Raw genomic sequence first — 13,341 nt, 5'->3', positions numbered from 1 at the left:
GGGTTTGCTGCTGCTGGGGTTGGTGGGGGTGGTGGGGTTGGTGGTGGGGGCGCTGCTGTTGGGGGTGCTGCTGGTGCTGCTGTTGGTGGCGCTGTGGGCGCTGCTGGGCTGGGGGATGCTGCTGTTGGTGCTGCTGGCTGGGGGCCGCTGCTGCTGCTGCTGCTGCTGTTGCTGCTGCTGCTGTTGCTGCTGTTGCTGCTGCTGCCGTTGCTGCCGCGTGTGCCACTGCTGCTTGGCGGCGTCTGCAGCACTTGCTGCGGCAGCTGGCATGCCCGCTGCCGGCAATCCTTACTTCCACTCAGCGCTCTCTGCTGCTGCTGCTGCTGTTGCTGCTGTTGCTGCTGCTGCTGCTGCTTAGGTTTAATATGTCGGTTAATAAAGGCGGGGCGCATTGCGGGCCGCGCTGTGCTGCTGGCGGGACAGCCAGGGACGGGAAAGACTGCCATAGCGATGGCGATAGCAAAGGAGCTGGGCCCTGTAAGGGTTTAGGGTTTAGGGTTTAGGGTTTAGGGTTTAGGGTTTGCTTTCGGAAGTAGGGTTCGGGAAGAGAGCGCCGCGCAGTTGGCCCGCAGGCGCTCGTGGCGGCGAGGGTTTAGGGTTTAGGGTTTGGGTGTTTGTTCGTGGGCCTGCGCCTTCGGGGCGAGCCGCCTAGGGTTTAGGGTTTAGGGTTTAGGGTTTAGGGTTTAGGGTTTAGGGTTTGGCGCTTGCAGGACACGCCCTTCACGCACTTGTCGGGCTCTGAAATCTTCAGTTTGGAAATGTGCAAAACAGAAGCTTTGACTCAGGCCTTTCGGCGCTCCATAGCAGTTCGAATTAAAGAAGAGGCAGAGATCATCGAAGGAGGCCAGCCAAACCCTAAACCCTAAACCCTAAACCCTAAACCCTAAACCCTCAGCAGCAGGCGCTGGGCGGAGAAGCCCTGCCGACAGTGCGGGCGGCTTTCGCCGCCCCGCGAGAAGCCCCCTTGTTCTGTGGCCCAGGGATCAGGGTTTAGGGTTTAGGGTTTAGGGTTTGGGGTTTAGGGTTTAGGGTTTAGGGTTTAGGGTTTGGGGTTTGTGCGCAGAAGTGGTGGAAATTGAAATTGACCAGCCCACCGGCAGCGGAGCAGCAAGGACAGGCCGCATGTCTCTCAAGACTACAGAAATGGAAACTCTCTATGACTTGGGCTCCAAGCTTATAGGTCTGTTCTCCAGCTAGCTAGCTAGCTGGCTAGCTAGCTAGCTGGCTAGCTAGCTAGCTGGCGAGCTAGCGAGCCAAACAGCTAGCTAACTGGCCAGCGTACCTAGCGAGCTGGTCATCTAGCTAGCCAGCTAGCTAGCTAAACAGCTAGCTGAGTAGCCAGAATACCAAGCTAGTTTGCCAGCTAGCTAGCTGGACGGCTAGCTAGCCAAGCGGCTAGCTAGCTAGCTAGCTAGCCAGCTAGCTAGCTGAGCAGCAGGCTAACTAGCCAGCCTGGCTACCTAGCTAGCCAGCTAGCTAACTAGCTAGCTAGCTAGCTAGCCAGCTAGCTAGCTACTGCACTGTCTAGTGTTTAGTACCAGGAAGTGGCGAAGAGCCCGGCCTGTGTGCCCCGCCGCGCTGCAGGGTTTAAAAGTGCCTCCGGCCTAGGGCCCAGGGCTTAGGGTTTAGGGTTTAGGGTTTAGGGTTTAGGGTTTAGGGTTTTGCAGACGCCTTAACAAAAGAAGGAGTGACTGCGGGAGATGTCATTTCTATTGACAAGGCCAGCGGCAAAGTTTCGAAAATTGGTCGAGGGTTTGCGCGGGCAAAGGACTTCGACGCTGTGGGGCCCACCACCCGCTTTGTCCAGGTCCGAAACCCTAAACCCTAAACCCTAAACCCTAAACCCTAAACCCTAGGTCTCCTCGGGGCAGGCTAGCTGGCACAAGCAAGGGCTGGGGGCGGAGGAGGCTCAGATCGACGCAGCCATTTCCCTTGTGCCCCGTCCTAAACCCCAACCCCTAAACCCCAACCCCAAAACCCCAAACCCTAAACCCTAAACCCTAAACCCTAGCTTCGCCTTTTTGCCTCTGCAGTGCCCCGAGGGCGAACTCCAAAAGAGGAAAGAAGTTGTCCACACCGTCACTCTGCACGAAATTGATGTTATCAACAGCAGGTAAACAAATGCCCTCCCCAAAAAAGCCCCACGGGGGCCCCCGTGGGGCCCCCCAGGGGCCCCCAGGGGGCCCCCCGGGGGCCCCTGTGGGGCCCCTGTGGGGCCCTTTTGGGGGTTGCAGCCCCCTTAGAGGCCCCTAAGGGGCCCCCTTAGGGGCCCCCTGAGCTGGGTAGTTGCAGGGTAGCGCATTAGCTGCTGCTGCTGCTGCTGCTTGGGGCACTGGCTAGCACTGCCTGGGCTGTTAGCTCTTTCGCTGCTGCTGCTGCTGCTGCTGCTGCTGCTGCTGCTGCTGCTGCTGCTGCTGCTGCTGCTGCTGCTTGTGGCTGCTCAGGGCGCAGGGCTTTCTGGCTTTGTTTGCGGGAGACACGGGAGAAATAAAAGGAGAAGTTCGAGAACAAATTGACGCCAAAGTCGCCGAGTGGAGGGAAGAGGGAAAAGCCGAAATCATACCCGTGCGCTGGCCCTAGGGTTTAGGGTTTAGGGTTTAGGGTTTAGGGTTTAGGGTTTAGGGTTTGGGATTTAGCAGGGCTGAGGGTTCAGGCTCTAGGGCTGCTGAGCTGGAAAATGAGGGCTGAGGGTTGGGCTTTTAAAGCTTGGGGTTTAGGGTTTAGGGTTTAGGGTTTAGGGTTTAGGGTTTGCGTGTTGCTGTGTGGATTTAGGGCGTTTTGTTTATCGACGAAGTCCACATGCTGGACATCGAGTGCTTCTCCTTCCTCAACAGGTAACCTTGCCGCTGCTGCTGCTAGCTGCTGCTGCTGCTGCTGCTGTGCTGCTGCTGTTGCTGCTGCTGCATTGCTGCTGGCTGCTGTCTTCGCGCTGCCGCGTGCCGCCCATGCCCTCTGCGAGCTGCGGGGCGGCTAAAGAAGCAGCTGCTGCTGCAGCTGCCTCTCCCCGCACCGCAGCAGCAGCAGCAGCAGCAGCAGCAGCAGGAGTTGCTGCTGCTGCTGCCTCGCAGGGCCTTGGAAAGCGAAGCAGCCCCCGTGGTGGTGATGGCCACCAACAGAGGCATCACCACCATTCGAGGCACTGACTACAAATCTCCCCACGGAGTCCCGCTGGACCTTCTCGACAGGACTCTCATCATCGCCACAGAGCCCTACTCTGAGCACGAAATGATGAAGGTGCAGCAGCAGCAGCAGCAGCAGCAGCAGCAGCAGCAGCAGCAGCAGCAGCAGCAGCAGCAGCGCAGGAGTGGCAGGAGTGGCAGGAGTAGTGGCAGCAGTAGCAGCAGCAGGTGCAGCAGAAGCAGCAGCAGCAGCGCAGGAGTAGCAGGAGTTGCAGGAGTAGCGGCAGCAGTGGTAGCAGCAGGTGCAGCAGCAGGTGCAGCAGAAGCAGCAGCAGCAGCGCGGGAGTAGCAGGAGTAGCGGCAGCAGTAGTAGCAGCAGGTGCAGCAGCAGCAGCAGGTGCAGCAGCAGCAGCCAGTGTAGCAGCAGCGGAAGCCGGAGTATCCATAGCTTGAGTAGAAGCAGCAGCAGCAGGCGCAGCTGCAGCTGCAGCAGCAGCAGCAGCAGCAGCAGCCGCCGCCGCAGCGGGCCTTGTTTGCATCCATAAGTGCACGCGCTGTGGGGGCTCTTCGCCCGTGCACTGCGCAAGCCGCAAAGGCCTAGGGTTTAGGGTTTAGGGTTTAGGGTTTAGGGTTTAGGGTTTAGGGTTTAGGGTTTTGCAGATAATCGAGCTGCGGGCGGAAGAGGAAGACGTGGAGCTGGAGGCGGAGGCGCAGCAGCTGCTGTGCCGCGTGGGGCTGGAAAGCTCTTTGCGCTACGCGCTGCACTTAATAACAGTGGCGAGTTTGGTGGCGAAGAGAAAAAAGAAAACTTCTGTTGGACTTGAAGAAGTCCGCAAGGTCTACAGCCTCTTCCTCGACGTCAAACGCAGCACCCAGTACCTCGTGGTCAGCAGCAGCAGCAGCAGCAGCAGCAGCAGCAGCAGCAGCAGCGGCAGCGGCAGGTGTAGCGCAGCAGCAGCTGCAACGGGAGCGGGTGTCGCAGCAGCAGCAGGTCTAGAGCAGCAGCAGCAGCAAGTGTAGCAGCAGCGGGAGTAGCAGCAGCAGCAGCAGTAGCAGGTGTAGCAGCAGGTGTAGCAGCAGCAGCAGCAGCAGCAGCAGTAGCAGCAGTAGTGGCAGCTCGGGCAGCGCCCAAGAGAATGCAGTGGAGTTGAGACAGCAGCAGCAGCAGCAGTGAGAGAGAGAAGCAGCAGCAGCGGCGACGAGCGGCGCTGCTGCTGCTGCTGCTGCGCGCGTGCAGCTGGAGTGTCTGTACAGCTGCGCGTTTTGTTTGCTGCTGCTTCTGCTGCTGCTGCTGCTGCTGCTTTTGCTGCTGCTTTTGCTGCTGCAGGAATACCAAAGAGAATTCATGTTTTCCGAACTCAGCGAACAAGAAACTGGAGATGTCACAATGCAAGAAGCAGAGGCCCCCAAGGCCTAATGGGGGGGCCCCCAGGGCCCCCGGGCCAAAGAGGGGGGCCCCCGGGGCCCCCAAGCCCTCATGGGGGGCCCCCCACCCGGGGGCCCCCCATGAGCAGCAGCTGGGGCCCCAGTTGCTGCTGCGGGGGCCCCCAAAGCTGCAGCAGTTGCTGCTGCGTGCATGCGCCCTTTGCTGCTGCTGTCTTTGCGGCGGGCTTTGCCTGCTACTGCATGCATGCTTCCTGGCGCTGCGGCAGCTGCTGCGCTGCAGCTGCTGCTGCGCTGCAGCTGCTGCTGCGCTGCAGCTGCTGCTGCGCTGCAGCAGCTGCTGCTGCGCTGCAGCAGTGGCTGCTGCTTTGCGGCGCCCCAACTCCCCTGCAGCTCCGCTTGACGCCCCAACTGTCCCGCAGATTTTTATTTATGTTTAAAGATTGGCAAAATATATAAATATTTAATAAAGACAAAATATATAAATTTTAAATGTAGACAAAATATATGAATATTTAATATATATATATATATATATATATATATATATATATATATATATATATATATATATATATATATATATATATATAAAGTATATAAATATTTAATAAAGACAAAATATATAGATTTTAAATGTAGACAAAATATATGAATATTTAATATATATATATATATACAGTATATAAATATTTAATAAAGACAAAATATATAAATGTTAAATGTAGACAAAATATATGAATATTTAATATATATATATATATAGAGTATATAAATATTTAATAAAGACAAAATATATAAATGTTAAATGTAGACAAAATATGTGAACATTTAATATAGACAAAATATGCAAATATTAAATCTGGACAAAGTATATAAATATTAAATACAGACAAAATATATAAATATGTAGTTCTTTGTGAGGACCAAATGCACATAGTCACAATACATACATATGTATTCATTTATATATGTACATACATATATATATGTATAATCAATATATATATATATACATATATATATGTATATATATATATATATATATATATATATATTTGTGTAGATCTGTATGTGTAGATATGCATACATGTGTACATATATATATACATATATATGTATATATGTGTACATAAATATTTATGTTTTCGTTTTGTTTAGGGTTTAGGGAGGGTTTAGTGAGGGTTTAGGGTTTAGTGAGGGTTTAGGGTTTTGTGGGTGTCTGGGAGTACCGGGAGTGGCGCAGGCTCTTCGCTCTCAGCGGCTTTCTTTCATTTCAATTAAACTAAATTAAATTAAATTAAATTAAATTAAATTAAATTAAACTAAATTAAATTAATTTAAATCGAATTAAATTAAATTTGTTTTATTTTCTTTTGTTTTATTTTTTTTCCCCCTTCCTTTGTGCTCTCTGCTGCCTCTGTTGTTTCCTGAATGCCTCATTCAGATTTCATTGGCTGCAGTTGCTGCCTCGTGCAGCTGCAGCGTCAAATAAAGCAAAACAAAATTAAAAAGCAAAATAAAAGATTAAAATTAATTAAAATATTTATTTTATTGAGTAAAATCGCAGCAACTGGGAAAAGAGCCGCAGAAATAGAACCTTTGGAGCTGCAGCAGCACACACAACTTAGCTCTGAGGCAAAACAGCTACTGCTGCTACTGCTGCTGCTGCTGCTGCTGCTGCTGCTGTACTGCCCGTAAAAACTCCAACAAAGTGCTCGCTGCGCAGCTTCTTGCATGCAGTCAACGGCTGCTGCTGCTGCTGCTGCAGCAGCAGCAGCTGCTGCTGCTGCTGCGGATTTGCTGCTGCTGGTCTGCTAAGCTACTGGCGATGCGTGCCAGGTTTAGTTGGGCCAATTCTTTCACTGATGAATTCATAATTATAAATTAAAAAAATAAAAAGCGAAATAAATAAAATAGAAAACAAATAAAATATAACAACGAGAATAACAGCCCAGGGAAATGGAAACACAACAACCCCACCAGTGCGGGCCTCAGCAAGGGGTCTTTTGGTGACCCTGCAGCAGCAGCAGCAGCAGCAGCAGCTGCAGCAGCTGCATCGACTCCTTTTTCTTTTCTGTCTAGATCTTTTAAATTTGAAAAAAATGAATTAAAAGTAAAAACTTATAAGACAATAGCAGGGGCCCCCTTTCAGGCCAGCTTTCTTGGGGGGCCCCCAGCAGCAGCAGACAAAAAGCGCGTAGCGCTGGGGCCCCCTGCTGCTGCTGCTGCTGCTGCTGCTGCCGCAGCAAATCCCTCTGCACAAGAGCAGCTGGCTGCTGCTGTGGACTACCAGAGAGGCGACCGCCGCAGCAGCGGCTGCTGCAGCAAAGGGCACACACCTGCAGCAGCAGCAGCAGCAGCAGCAGCAGCAGCAGCAGAACTTACCAAACTAAAATGCCAAGGCTCGTCTAGGGGCATGCAGTCATGCTTAGCGAGGAGCCTCATTCAAGGCCCTATGAGTTTTTAACGGCAGCAGCTCCCAGCAGCAGCAGCAGCAGCAGCAGCAGCGGCAACTGCGAAGCGCGCAGCGATGAACGCCGCAGCAGCAAGGGCCTGCAGCACAGCCGCAGGCGCAGCAGCAGCAGGCGCAGCAGCAGCAGCAGCAGCAGCAGCCGTGTCACAATGGAGGGTAGCCCTCGCAAGGGCTCTCCTCTGCTGCGGCTGCCGAGGCGTGGGAAGCGCAGCAAACGCAGCAGCAGCAGCAGCAGCAGCAGCAGCGAAGGAGACACTACCGACAGCAGCAGCAGCAGCTGCAGCAGCAGCCCAGCCCGCAAACTTCAAAGCAGCACCAATCCCACGCGAGGGGCCCCCAGAAGCAAAAGGGGGGCCCCTGCTGCTGCAGGGGGGCCCCCCAAGAAGGCTGCAGCAGGTGGGGGCCCCCCCCAGCTGCTTCGAGGGGCCCCCAGCGTGTCTGCTGCAGCAGCAAGATTTGAGTGCTTCTTTTATGAGCCCCTAGCAGCAGGAGCGAAGGCGGTGGTTGCTGCTGCTGCTGCTGCACCTGCTGCTGCGCTGCAGCTGGCAGCAGCAGCTGCTGCGCCCTTCGTCTCAGGCCTGCTGCAGCAAGAAGCAGCAGCAGCAGCAGAACTCGGGGAGGCCGTTGCTGCGCTGCCGTTGGCTGAAGCTCTGGAGACGTGCTTTTGTGGCACAGCAACAGCAACAGCAGCAGCAGCAGCAGCAGCAACTGCAACAGCAGCAGCAGCAGCAGCAGAAGACGATGAGTCGCCGTCTGCTGCTGGCGAAGCACCTTCGCTAGAGCGTTTGGCGGACTTGCTGCTGCTGCTGTCGGCAGCAGACTGCAGCCAGCAGCGTCAGGGGTGGGAGAACATCCGCGAAGCAGTTGCTGCTGCAGCAGCAGCAGCAGCAGCTGCTGCTGCTGCTGCTGCTGCGCCTGAAGCAGCAGCGCCCCCGGGGGCCTGGCGGGTCGTTTCTGCTGCTCTCGGGCTTTGCATGCAGCGCGGAGGTCTTGGGGGGAAGTACGCAGCCATAGCCTACTTAAGGTTTCTGGGGGTAAGTACTAGCAGCAGCAGCAGCAGCAGCAGCAGCAGCAGCAGCCGCAGCAGCAGCAGCAACAGCAGCCGCAGCAGCAGCAGCACTGGCGTAAGTGCCTGGTGAGTGGTGGGTGCTGCTGGCATTCGCACAACTAGCTAGGCAGTGACGCAGCTAGCGAGCCAAGGGTGTGGCTAGCTGGCTTGGCTAGCTAGCTGCGGCTTGGCTGGCTGGCTGCAGCTAGGCTAGCTAGCTGCGGCTTGGCTAGCTGGCTGCAGCTAGGCTAGCTAGCTGCGGCTTGGCTAGCTGGTTGCAGCTAGGCTAGCTAGCTGCGGCTTGGCTAGCTGCCAGGGTGTGGCTAGCTGGGGAGTTGCTTGGCCAGCTAGCGCATGGCTTCGCTACCTGCTATGGCTTGGCTAGCTGGGTGCTTTTGTGTACTTGCAGCTGCAAATTAATGACCGGCAAGAGGCGCAGCAGCCTGAGCTCGAGGGGCATCTGCTGCAGCTGGTGCTGCGGCAGCTGCAGCAACCTCTGCAGGGGAGGGCCATTCCTTGGCAGCAGCAGCTGCAGCAGCAGCTGCCGCAGCAGCAGCAGCTGCAGCAGCAGCAGCAGCTGGAACAGCAGCAGCAGCTGCAGCAGGCGGAGCGGGTGCGGCTGGCTGGCTGGCTGCAGCAGCAAGAGCCCCCTTCCCTTGCGGCGATTGTGTCGCTGCATCTGGCTTTGCTGCTGCAGCAGCTGCAGCAGCAAAGTCTGTCTTGCAGCAGCAACAGAGAGGCCCTTCGGCTGCTGCTGCGGCATGCAATGGAATTCATGGGAAAGACTCAGGGGTTCACAAGGCAGGCGCAAGCTCTAAACCCTAAACCCTAAACCCTAAACCCTAAACCCTAAACCCTAAGGCTTGCCTTCGACTGCTAAGCCCTAGACCCGCGGCAGCTGCTGCTGCATCTGCTCTGGCCCTTCTTTTGCCTACAGGGAGGTTCTGCTGCTGCTGCCGCTGCTGCTGCTGCTTCGCGTCAAGGAGCTGCGTACGAGGCACTTGCAGCAGCAGCAGCAGCAGCAACAACAGCAACCGATGCAGCAGCAGCAGCAGCAGCAGCTGACTCCAGAGGCAACCGTACTAGCTGAGCCAGCTTCTGCAGCAGAAGAACAATGGCAACACGAGCTGCCCATGCCCCAGCATGAGCAGCAGCAGCAACAGCAGCAGCAGCAGCAGCAGCAGCCTCTATTTCTGCTGCCCCTCTACCAAGGAGGACCTAATGTAGATTGCCTTGCTGCAGCAGCAAGCGATGTGCTGCTGTCAGTGCTGCCGCGGCTCCTCCAAGAGCACCAGCAGCAGCAGCTTGACGCAAGTGCAGCAGCAGCAGATGGAGCAGCAGCAGCTGCTGCATCATCTTATGGGGCCAGCGAGCAGCGGCAGCAGCAACAGCAGCAGCAGCGGCTTGTGAACTTCGTGCTGCAGGTTGTTGGAGGCTGCGGAGAGCTGCTGCTGCCCGAGCTGCTGCTGCACCCCTTGCTGCTGCTGCAGGCCCGCCTGGCTGACCTGAAGGACCTCAGGGCAGCAGCAGCAGCAGCTGCTGCTGCTGACATGGATCCAGAAGAAGAGGCACTATATGGAGTCGCAGACAGCACTGAATCTGCCTCAGCAGCAGCAGCAGCAGCTGCTGCTGCTGCTCCGAGTGCAGCAGAAATGAAGAGACTGTCGGAGCTGCAGCAGCAGCGCGAGTTGGCTGCAGATCCACTTGTGGCGTTTCTGGGGAGCTTCTGTTTTGGCTGCCTGCCGAGCAGCACAGCAGCAGCAGCAGCAGCAGCAGCAACTTGCTGCGCCATCATCAGGGGCTGCGTTTTGGAGGAGGCGCTGCAGCTGAAGAGCAGCAGCTGCAGCCTGCTGGACAAACTTGAGCGGGAGCACCAGCACCTGCAGCAGCAGGAACAGCAGCAGCAGCAGCAGGAACAGCAGCAGCAGCAGCAGGAACAGCAGCAGCAGCAGCAGCAGCAAGAGCAGCAGCAGCAAGAGCAGCAGCAGCAGCAGCAGGGAAGGCGCCGCAGAGTGCTCGAGAGGTTTTTGCGTTTCATTCTCATTCCTTTGCTGCGAGCTTCCCGCTTGGGCCAGCGCCTGCTGGGGGTGGAGTTGCTGCTGCAGCTGCTGCATGCATCTGCTGCTGCCAGCAGCAGCAGCAGCAGCAGCAGCAGCAGCAGGCTTGACAAAGGGAACGACGATAATGCTGCTGAAAGAGGCGCTCTGCTGCTGGAGCCTTTGCTCGAGGACAAGAGAGAGAGCGGAGGCGTGCTGCTGCTGCTGCAGCTGCTGCTGCCGTTTGCTGCTGCACTTGAAGACAGGCAGCCTTTGCTTCGTGCCAGGGCCATTGAGGCGCTGCCTTCTGTTTGCGGCGTCTTGCTGCGTGCTGCAGCAGCTACGCAGGCAGCAGCAGCAGCAGCAGCAGCAGGATCGGCGGCAGCAGAAGCCCGGACACTGCAGCACCGGAAGGCGCAGCAGCAGCAGCTGCTGCTGCTGCTGCTGCGGCCCTCTTTGTTAGAAGGGCTCACCGGCAGCTGCTTGGAACACAGCAAAACTGTTGTGCGGAGAGGCGCTTTGCTGGCGCTGCAGCAGCTGCTGCCGCTGCTGCTGCAGCATTTGCTGCTGCTGCAGCAGCTGCCGGTGCACCCGGGGCCTCTTCCCGCTCTCTGTGGAGAGTCTCCTGAGGAGGAGAGCGAGGACGAGGCAGCAGCAGCAGCAGCAGCAGCAACTGCAGCAGCAGCAGCAGCAGAAAAATCCATTGCTGCTGCTGCAGGCCATGAAGGCTGGGGACTCTTTTTGCTGCTGAACTGGAGAAAGGCAGCAGAGAGGTGTAAAGACAGCTCAGTGCTGGTGAGGAGGCAGGCGATCAGCGCGCTGCACACATTTGCTGCTACCGCAGTACATAAGCTGCAGCAGCAGCAGCAGCAGCAGCAGCAGCAGCAGCAGCAGCAACTGCAGCAGCGGCAGCAGCAACTGCCGCAGGCGGATGACGTGCTGCTGCTGCGCAGGGACCAGCAGCAACCTGAGCAGCACGAGGGCCAGCAACAGCAGCACCAAGAGCTGCAGCTGCTGCCGGCAGTGCAGCAAACAGATGGTGCTGCTGCAGCTGCAGAAGAAGCCACCGCTGCTGCTGCTGCACTAGTCCGCAGCATCTGCAGCACGTGGAGGGACTTCGTTTTGCGTGCAGCAACAGCAGCAGACGAGGAGCCAATGGTGAGAGAAAAGGCTTCTGAACTGGCGCAGAAGCTGCTGCAGTGCGACAGCAGCAGCAGCAGTAGCAGCGCAGCAGCAGCAGCAGCGGAAGCAGCAGCAGACTTGGTCATTAGCGGCGCAACTGACGAGCACTTTGAAAGCTTGAGGCGCTTCTTCGCAGGCTGCTGCAGCAAGCGGTGAGTCTTGCTGCTTGGAGGCACTTCGCTGCTGCTGGGTTTAGGGTTTAGGGTTTAGGGTTTAGGGTTTAGGGTTTAGGGTTTAGGGTTTAGGGTTTAGGGTTTGTATTTAGGGTTTAGGGTTTAGGGTTTAGGGTTTAGGGTTTAGGGTTTAGGGTTTAGGGTTTAGGGTAGGGTTTAGGGTTTAGGGTTTAGGGTTTAGGGTTTAGGGTTTAGGGGCTCGGTTTGCCCCGCTTCAAGGTGCTCTAGGGTTTAGGGTTTAGGGTTTAGGGTTTAGGGTTTAGGGTTTAGCAGTGGTCAGCTTAGGGTTTAGGGTTTAGGGTTTAGGGTTTAGGGTTTAGGGTTTAGGGTTTAGGGTTTGCGGTTTAGGGTTTAGGGTTTAGGGTTTAGGGTTTAGGGTTTAGGGTTTAGGGTTTAGGGTTTAGGGTTTTGTTTTAGGGTTTAGGGTTTAGGGTTTAGGGTTTAGGGTTTAGGGTTTAGGGTTTAGGGTTTAGGGTTTAGGATTTAGGGTTTAGGGTTTAGGGTTTAGGGTTTAGGGTTTAGGGTTTAGGGTTTAGGGTTTAGGGTTTAGGATTTAGGGTTTAGGGCTGTGGTTTCTACAGAAATGGAATGGCAGCAGAACGGCTCAGGGAATGCGTCCGCAGCGTAGCAGCGCCAGGGGTTGCAGTGAGGAGGCTGCTGGAGTTGCAGGTGGGGCATTCAAACTGTTGCTGCTGCTGCAGAGCTGCTGCTGCTGCTGCTGCAGAGCTGCTGCTGCTGGAGAGCTGCTGCTGCTGCTACTGAGCTGCTGCTGCTGCTGCTGCCGGAGAGCTGCTGCCTTTGCTGCTGGAGAGCTGCTGCTACTACAAACAAACGGCTGCTGTAGCTGCGGGGCTGCTGCTCCTGCTGCAGAGCTGCTGCTGCTGCTGCTGCAGAGCTGCTGCTGCTGGTGGTGTGCTGCTGCTGCTGCAGCGGAGTAGCTGTGTCACGCTTTGCTGGGTAGGCGTTATGTGTCTTACTACCTCAGGGCTTCTTTGACTGGGCAAATCAAACTGCAGCAGCGGCGAATGAGCCTTCAAGCAGCCGCAGCAGCAGCAGCAGCAGCAGCAGCAGCAGCAGAATGTGTGGGGCCTCTGAAAGCCAGACAGCGGAGGCTGCGGAGGCGGCCGTTGCGGCGTGGCGTAAAGTTGCTGCAGATGTGCAGCAGCAGCAGGAGCAGCAGCAGCAGCAGGAGCAGCAGCAGCAGCAGGAGCACGAAAGCCGGCTGGACTCCCAACTGCAGCAAATGCAAGGCCAGCAACAGCGAGAGCCGCAGCAAGAGCAGCAGCAAGGACAGCAGCTGCAGCAAGAGCAGCAGCAGCAGAAGCAGCAAGAGCAAAAGGACCAGCTATTCGGCACAAAGTCAATGTTGCTGCTTGAACTGGTTGAATCTGCTGCTGGCTCTGCGTCGGATGATTCTCGTGCTGCTGCTGCTGCAGAGGTGTTGCTGCTGCTGCAGCAGCAGCTGCTGCCGGTTGACTTTGTTGCTCCCGCTGTACGTACTCTGCTGGCGCTCTCAAAAGGGCTCGTGTATCTGCCGGAGACCTCAACATTTGCTGCTCCTCCGACACAGCAGCAGCAGCAGCAGCAGCAGCAGCAGCAGCAGCAGCAGCAGCAGCAGCAACCGGGGGGCAGCTGGACACAAGCGCTGCTGCAGTGCACGCGAGAAGGCCTGCAGCGGGAGCTGAAGAAGATGATATGTCGGGCTGGAGCGTCTCTGCAGCTACGTGCAGCAGCAGCAGCAGCAACACCAAGAGCAGCAGCAGCAGCAGCAGCAGCAGCAAACGGCACTTTAGTAGCAGTATATGCCCCGGCAGCAGCCGCACAAGAACCAGCAAAGCTCCTTGATGATGACGAGCGCTTTTGCAGGTGCGAGCTGCTGCTGCTGCTGCTGCTGCATTAGCTGCATGCATTATTTACACATGGC

General features: G+C 56.1%; 2 protein-coding genes across 2 annotated transcripts; both read left to right on the top strand.

Annotated features, from left to right (window-relative positions):
* Positions 1-450: 450 nt before the first annotated feature.
* Positions 451-4,139, top strand: ENH_00046730 (ruvB-like 2 protein, putative; the record flags this gene model as incomplete). Its single annotated transcript, XM_013585565.1, has 9 exons — positions 451-477; positions 711-750; positions 1,064-1,180; positions 1,668-1,807; positions 2,034-2,113; positions 2,445-2,565; positions 2,773-2,834; positions 3,069-3,421; positions 3,763-4,139. 9 exons carry the CDS (start codon positions 451-453, stop codon positions 4,137-4,139), a joined length of 1,317 nt encoding a protein of 438 aa, XP_013441019.1.
* A 2,790-nt stretch (positions 4,140-6,929) lies between these two features.
* Positions 6,930-13,317, top strand: ENH_00046720 (hypothetical protein, conserved; the record flags this gene model as incomplete). The annotated part of the gene is made up of 5 exons (XM_013585564.1): positions 6,930-8,012; positions 8,436-8,818; positions 8,964-11,396; positions 11,999-12,086; positions 12,403-13,317. 5 exons carry the CDS (start codon positions 6,930-6,932, stop codon positions 13,315-13,317), a joined length of 4,902 nt encoding a protein of 1,633 aa, XP_013441018.1.
* Between the last annotated feature and the right edge of the window lie 24 nt (positions 13,318-13,341).

The sequence above is a fragment of the Eimeria necatrix genome, genomic scaffold (genome assembly GCF_000499385.1).
Source record: "Eimeria necatrix Houghton genomic scaffold, Enh_scaff358, whole genome shotgun sequence".
NCBI classification, from domain to species: Eukaryota; Apicomplexa; class Conoidasida; order Eucoccidiorida; family Eimeriidae; genus Eimeria; species Eimeria necatrix.
This window is presented reverse-complemented; position numbering and strand designations above follow the sequence as displayed.